This window comes from Bufo gargarizans, chromosome 3 (genome assembly GCF_014858855.1).
Source record: "Bufo gargarizans isolate SCDJY-AF-19 chromosome 3, ASM1485885v1, whole genome shotgun sequence".
Classification (NCBI taxonomy): Eukaryota; Metazoa; Chordata; class Amphibia; order Anura; family Bufonidae; genus Bufo; species Bufo gargarizans.
The window spans coordinates 495,847,331-495,855,372 of NC_058082.1; the positions used below are offsets into that span (position 1 = coordinate 495,847,331).

Here is an 8,042-nt window from a genome sequence, read left to right on the forward strand (position 1 = left end):
CTCTTTAAGATATAATTTGTTTCTTTTAGGAGGCCATGGTCCACTTCACCATGGGGTTTGCACTACATGGTTAAACACTTTGAGCCAGAATGATATAGTTCCTTGTTTTATACGGAGGTATGAAAAGAATACATCACTGTATGATCTCCAACCAATCTCTGATGTAATACGGTTTTATAGTTTATAAGTGCATGCTTCTGGTATAATAGAGGTCGGTAAAACCAACCGCACTAACATATAATCAAATAAGATACTGGAGAGATTTATCAAAACTGGCCCATAGCAACCAATCAGATTCCACTTTTCATAGTTCATTTGGAAAATGAAAGGATCAATCTGATTGGTTGCTTTGAACAACTAAACCAGTTTTCCTCTGCACCAGTTTGGATATATCTCCCCCATTAAGTTAGATTGACCACACCAGCCAGCTTGATGTATTTATCACCTATTCCTATGATTGATGATGAATATTGGACTGCAGGGGGTCTGATCACTGGGAATCCCAGCGATCCCTAGAAAAAGGGGACCCCTCTGTGAATGGGATGGCAGTGCACTGTGGACTGACAGAGTGCTATGAATGGAGTGGTGAACCGTCATGTGCACTACCGCTCCATTCAGAGAGGATACCTCGTTTTGAGGATCATGGAGCGTCCCAGCATTCTGACACCAATTCCCCCGCAATCTAGCATTTATGACCTATCCTGGGGATGGCTCTTTGATGGAAAAAAAAAATGTCATGAGGGATTTTTTGGCAACCCCCCCTACCCCACTCCCATTCTGCCAGACCTGCAAAGAAAAGACGACTTACCTGTTTTCCGGTGCTGGCTCCTTCTTCTCCCAGTCTATGCTGCTCCACTGGGCTCCATTGATGTCAACATCCAATTTGACATCGTCAGTCACAGCCAGTCACTCACTGCAGCCGAGACTATATCCCCTTGTGACCATTTGCTTACAAGGAGAGAGCCCAGTGGAGCAACGCAGGCCAGGAGAAGGAGTGGGGAGCCGGCACTGGGAAGCAGCTAAGGAAGCTTCCCTTTACAGGTCTGGCCAAGTAGCGGAGTTTGCCAAGAATGCCCCCATTCTTGCACAACCCCTTTAATGTATCAAAGAAAATTTTTATGATAAGAATATGATGATGAGTAATATTATATCTCAATATGATACCAGATTTATTTTCACTGGAGAAAGAGAAGTAATAAAAATAAATGGATAAACTAGCCGTTATTGTAGTAGAGTGAGTGTTGGTCTAGAAATGATATCTATAACACTACAGAATAATGTCCTGCATTTAAAATGTAGAATAAAAGTCTTTATTATCCAGTTTATAGACTGTATGTTAAAATAATGAACATAATTTATAATCACCCCTTATGTAATGTTTTCAGCACAAACGCATTCCATCTCCCGACAAACCCATTATCGCCATGCCTTCTGATCGGCCCAGGAAGTGGAATTTCTCCATTCAGAGCTTTCTGGCAGCAGAGATTGTATGACATTGAGAAAGGTATGAGAAACGTGAATGACATAAATGCACTGACCCTGGTGATAGACTTACGGATGTAGCAGGGTTAACACTCATGCTTTATGAGACATATTATCTAAACTAAATGCAACTAAATGCGTTAAGCAATTGCTTTTCAATGGCTTTTGTTTCAAGATAACGTGATGAGTTAAGAAATTTGTAGTTTCTTAAAATTTGAAGGCTTATCTGATTGGACAACCCCTATATTCAAATGACTGAATTTAAAAAAATTATAATAATAAAAATAACATTTGGACAACTATTTCTGTATCTGCTATTGGGGACCAACATGACTGTGTAAAATGTGAAAAGTAGTTTGCGGTTGTTCAGATATGTGGTTGGGAACTGCTACACTTGCCAAAATGTACCACCTACACTTGCCAAAATGTCACACAAAACCCAGGAACAGTGGCTCGATGATTCTGTAAATCCATGAACATTATTAGAAGGAGATAGGATTCTGGAGGGATTTAAATTAAGTCTGTTAGCAGTTCTGTCTATGCAAAACTGCTGACAGCACTAGGTGGGGGCTGGGAAGAACAGCAACAACATATCTTTTATGGAGCTTATATTATTAGCAGTAGTGTGAAGATGATTTTCTTTTTTATTCTGCCAGGCATTTTCCTGCAAGTACTGTACAGTGGAGTAGGTTTTTGCCTGTGAAGTTCTCTCTGCATTGATCTGTTTTACAGCTCCTCCCCTTTTCTCCGATTGACTGTTGATGAATCCAACCAAGAGACCACTACAGCTGTCACTTACAGCAGAGGGGAGAGTCTGGGAAGTAGATCAATGCAACGAGCACTTCACAATAAGGCTCTACCTCCAGGGCACTTGCAGATGCTGGGCCAAGCAGAATAAAAGTTCACATGCACACTGCTCCTGATGATAAAAGATCCACAAACATTGTTATTCCTTCTCTCCCCAGCCCCTACCTAGCACTATCAGAGCAATTTGTATATGAATCTCTTGATTTATTGCAACTGGAAGTTTATTAATGAATCTGTTACTGGGTGTTACCAGTAAGGGGTGTGTTTCTGCATAGTCTCACAATAGCAGCACCGATTGGACAGTATATTGCAGCTTCATTAATACACTTCTAGTAGCAATAACTGAGGAATGCAACAGCATACAGTTTGTTATTGCATACTGAATACAATTATCTAGTAATATACTGTAGACATGTCAGGAGAGGTGACAGGTCCTCATTAAGTTAATGCTGTGATAATTTCCCAAAACATTATCTTTCTTTAATAACATCACATCATAATCTCCATAATACAACATGGACCTTATGTGCTAGTAGTAATGTTGTAAACCTTGTATTTTCAGGTAAAAATGTCAAATCTATGATATTGCTAACTGGCTGCCAGCAACCTGACATTGATGAAATCTACAAAGAAGAGTTGCAATACATGAAAAGAAAAGGTGTTATACAAGACGTGTTCACTGCTTACTCGCGAAAGCCCGGACAAGCAAAGGTGAGATATATCTTGGACACTTACTGAGGTTGTTCTGATCTCATATTGATGACCTACATGTATCATGAGGATAGGTCATCAATATTGTATCATTGCACAACCCATTAAAAAATACCATGCAGTAGCCACAAAGGCTGCATTACACTTTAAATGAATGCTGGCTAAACCCATCCATCTAATGTGCATGGTGATGTCCCAACTCTCTCAAAGGCAAATGTTTCATTTCATATCTATCATTCAGTAATTTTTTTTAATATGAATTACCCCTCCCTCTGCCAATTATCCACAGACATATGTCCAGCACATTCTGGAAAAAAATCTTGAAGATGAAGTGTTAAGGATTCTATTTGGAAAAGACGGCCATATCTATGTGTGTGGACATATTGAGATGGCCAGAGATGTCGCTTCAACAATTAAACTGATTATTGCAAAAAAGAAGGGTTTGAATGACGAGGAAGTGGAACAATATCTGACCCAGTTAAAGGTATATTACACATTAATCAGTGATTTGAAGTATTGCAGTTTTGAAACAAACGTAACAGTTTAAAGAGGTTCTTGGGGCTTTGAATATTGATGACTTATCCGCAGGAAAGCTTTTGATGTTCTTATTGCGGAATCTGGTGTTATCTTAACACCAGGTGTAATGGGACATGTGTCTTCCTAAAAGTTACACCTTAAACTCATCAGTCCACAGATTATTCCAAAAGTCTTGAGGGTCATCTAGATGTTTTTTGGCAATTGTGAAACAAGCCTTTGTGATCATTTTGGTCAGCAGTAGTTTGTACCTTACAACTCTCCCATGGATGCCATTTTTGCCCAGTGTCTTTCTTATTGTGGAATTGTGAACACTGACCTTAACTGAGGCAAGGGAGGCCTCCAGTGTTTTTGATGTTCATGTGGGTTCTGTTGTGACCTCCTGAATGAGTCATCAAAGCTCTTTTGGTAGGCCACTCCTGGGAAGCTTTTCCGCTGTTCCAAGTTTTTCCCATTTTTGGATTTCTCACTCTGATTTTCTGGAAGCACAAAGCCTTAGCAATGATTTTTGTAACCCTTTTCAGATTGTCAAACTTTGTTTGACATCTGTATAAGTTTTATGAGACCTTCTAGGCTGCTTCACATTACTAGACAGTACATAAAATTCAATTGAATTAAAGCGTCATGTGCATGTCGCACAACTTTTGATATGTCATAGAGAGTTGAGTGCCAAGACCCTCACCGTTTTCTAGAGGTGAAAGAACACTTATGCATATTGCGTTCTGTGTCCTCTCTGGCAAGGACAGAATCAAGATGGGCTTATAGACTTCTATGGAGCCCATCTTATGCAGCGAGGAGAGAGATTGTGATAAGCAAGGATGGTTGGGGTCTTAGCACTCAGAGCCCAACCAATCATAACTTTTGATATGTCTCTATATCATATCAAAAGTTGTGTGAAAAGTTTGTGACACTTTGTTGTATTTAGTAGCTATGAAGGACCAAACAGCATTTATTATTTAAAAACAGCATTTTGTGTATGCTTGGGCTATCTCTGTTAATATTAAAATTAGCTTGTGAATCTGAAACATTCAAGTGTGACAAATTTGCAAAGATAGAAGAAATCGGGAAGGCGGCAAACATTTCGTAGTATGGTATTATGTATAGTATACAATATTTCCCCAAAGTACCTTATTGTCTGGAAAAGCTAATGAAGTATCTAAACATAACACTCCTCTTATTTTCCAGAGTGAAATGCGTTATCATGAAGATATATTTGGGGCAACATATAAGACACGGCAGCCCCAGAATGGAATAATATCTCCTGATATATCATATCGCTGCCATGAATCAGTTGTTCCGCAATACAGAAAATTGTAACTTTTCCTCCACATATCTTGTTTTAAATCATGAACAAGTATAGAGGAACCAATTCAAATTTAGAAAGCAAAAAAATTCCTTCCGAGTTGATTAAAACAATTTACTTTCTGCATGGACAGTACATGGTGTGGAAAGCAAGAACCAAAAAATATATCACATTTATTATTTATTTTATTGTTTTATCAGTATTAGCATGTACAAATACTGTTGGCTCCCGAAAAATTGAAGTTAAAGAATTCCAGAATATCCAGACATGTGCCTCCACAGCTCCAGATGATTGGTTTCCAATGGATCTTAATCAAACATGACTATTCTCTTTTGTAAATGTCCTGCAGCAATATGTTGGACATCAACTGTGATAACACCATGGCTAAAGAAGATTTGGAAAAAGTCTGATTTTGCATTCAGAACCCAGTGGACTAGTTGAATGGCTGCTTGATAATGACTCTTGTCATTATGAAATTGAAAATTTTTGTCAATCATTGTACATATATCGATTTTCAATTTGGCAACACAAAATTTCATACTTATATTCATGTTTATGACATTACAATGTTTTGTATTTATGGTATAAACATTATAGAGCAGGGATGCTCAATCTGCGGCCCTCCAGTTGTACAAAACCTCAACTCCCAGCATGAACTAATAGCTGTAGGTGATCCAGGCATACTGGGAGTTGTAGTTTTGCAGCAGTTGGAAGGTCGCAGGTTGGGTATCCCTGTTGTAGAGGTTTTTATGCACTGTAACAGATGGGAAACTCTTGCCACTCTGGGATGTATTTTTGTTCTTATGGTTTTTAAGAGCCAAAATGTGTACTTAAAGGGGTATTCCTGGATTTTACTATTGTTGAACTAGGCCGTCAAAATCTGATCAATGAGGAACCTTGCACCCCCACCAATCAGCTTTCTCAGAGTAGCTCTGGCATCAGCGGTGCAGTAAGCAGGTACAGTATGCCTACTGCACAAAGGACACAGTGGTGTAGCTCCAGCACACTTCTAGCAAACAACTGATCGGCAGGGGTACAAGATGCCAGATCCCCCGTCGAGTAGATATTGTGGCCACTTCTCAGGCTAGGCCATCAATAGTAATATCTGCAACATCCCTTATTATTTAATACATTTTTACCAATGCTCATGATGAGCAGCATCAAAATAAAATTGCAATGCATTGCAGTGGGTGAAATCTGCTTAAAATCTGAGGCATGTTTTCAAAACTGTGTGTTTTTTTCTCACTGATGTCAATGAGTTTTCTAAATGCAAGCCAATAGTATGAAATGAAGCAAGCAAGGCTCTTAAAGGGGTTGTCCGGGTTCAGAGCTGAACCCGGACATACCCTTATTTTCACCCCAGCAGCCCCCCTGAGGCTAGCATCGGAGCATCTCATGCTCCGATGCGCTCCCTTGCCCTGTGCTAAATTGCGATTTAGAGCAGGGCAAAGGAGAGCATCGGAGCATGAACTGCTCCGGTGCTCATGTCAGCTCTGAACCCCGACAACCGCTTTAATAGATGTTATACCTCATGCCAGTAGATGCAGTCTTTACACCAGTAAACAGCTCTCCTTGTATGTCTGCTTCGGTAAATGCTTGCATTGCCAATGAAATAACAATACTGGAACGTCTTTTCTTAGAACTCCACATTGTGCTGTTCCCCTGTTATTTCCTCCCGGAAATGTATGAATATATTGGCAACTGGGTGGTACCTTTACCCTTGGCGATAGGGCATGTCTCTACCCAGTTTGACTGTCAGCAGTAATTGTATAGTGTCAGAATGGGCAGGGACACACTCCCTAACTGGTACTACTCACCTAGCCCTTCACTGCAAATTGCTAGCAATTCATAACTTCTAGCAGGAATAATATAGGAATGGCACATTATAGAGTTATAAGAAGATATACTCCATAATTGTTATTACAAGAATGATGCAAGTAGTTCCTAAAACAGACATGTCAGGAGAGGTTACAGGACCGCTTTAACTACTTAGTAATTGTCATACATAAGTGTTAGGATCCAACCACTGGGATCCCATCAATTCCAAAAACTAGGATAATTTGTTTCCTTGTAGAAATGGAGCGGGGGTTTAGTATGTATTTCATCCCTATGGGACTGCTAAAAACAGCCCTTGGCACTGTCTGTCAATGAATGGAGCAGCAGCGAACATGCTCGTGATCAGTGGAGGTCCCAGGAGTTGAACCTCCACCAAAAATATGCCCTAACTTGTAGATATGGGCTAAGTTTAAAACTTGGCACTACCCTTTTTAACTAAAGTCTTTCTATGAGATTTCTGAGAAGAATGAATACGTCAGTAAGCAAATTATGAGTATGGTATGCATCTAATACATTGGCAACTGGGTGGTACCTTTCCCCTTGACAATAGGGCATGTCTCCATGCAGTTTGACTGTCAGCACTGATTGGATAGTGTCAGAATGTGCAGGGGCACGCCCCTAATTTGTAATACCCACCCCTTTTTGTATTTATAAGGTCTAATAGGTGAGGCCAATGATAAAAAAACAAAATCCCCAAAATATATAGTAAATATGAAGGTACTGTAGCAATATATCTATATGGAAAACTGAACCTTGTTTTGGCTGCTTGCCTATTACCTCCATATATTCTACATCTGTCTACCAAACTGGCACCTGTTTGGTTGTTATTGAAGTATATGTTGGATAGCTCCCTGGCTGGACCAGGGGTACAACTGTCAACCTATTCTATAGTTTGAAACCAGATCTAACTTTTGATATTTAACCTTATTCTATTATTATTGTATCTGAATTTTATCAGAACCTATATTGTTATTTAAATCATTATATTTAATAATAATTATATTCATATGAGTCTGTGTAGAGTATGTTTTTTGAAACTTTAGTTTACCCTGTATGATAAATGTAAAATTAAATAAAGTTTATGTATTAATTAATTCTTGCAATGCGTGAAATTTGTATGTGTGAATAGCTTTAAAATGCTTTTACTTCTCACGGCCATTCTGACATTGTTTTTTCGTTACATATTGTACTTTGTGACACTGGTAAAATGGAGTAAAAAAATGTTTTTTTTATTTATAAAAAAAATACAAAATTTACCAAAAATTTTGAAAAATTAGCAAATTTCCAAGTTTTAATTTCTGTACTTCTATAATACATAGTAATACCTCCAAAAATAGTTGTTAATTTACATTACCCATATGTCTACTTC

General features: G+C 38.8%; 1 protein-coding gene across 4 annotated transcripts in view; it reads left to right on the forward strand.

The window, feature by feature from the left end:
• The window catches only part of LOC122930441 (nitric oxide synthase, inducible-like), a 424,300-nt gene extending 416,539 nt beyond the window's left edge, over window positions 1-7,761 (forward strand). For all 4 annotated transcript variants that reach the window (XM_044283851.1, XM_044283853.1, XM_044283852.1 and 1 more), the window contains 5 exons: window positions 30-117; window positions 1,386-1,504; window positions 2,852-3,000; window positions 3,290-3,484; window positions 4,720-7,761. In XM_044283851.1, the coding sequence (XP_044139786.1) occupies window positions 30-117; window positions 1,386-1,504; window positions 2,852-3,000; window positions 3,290-3,484; window positions 4,720-4,851 (683 nt within the window). In that variant the 3' untranslated portion in view covers window positions 4,852-7,761. The remainder of the gene's footprint in view (window positions 1-29; window positions 118-1,385; window positions 1,505-2,851; window positions 3,001-3,289; window positions 3,485-4,719) is intronic.
• Window positions 7,762-8,042: the final 281 nt, after the last annotated feature.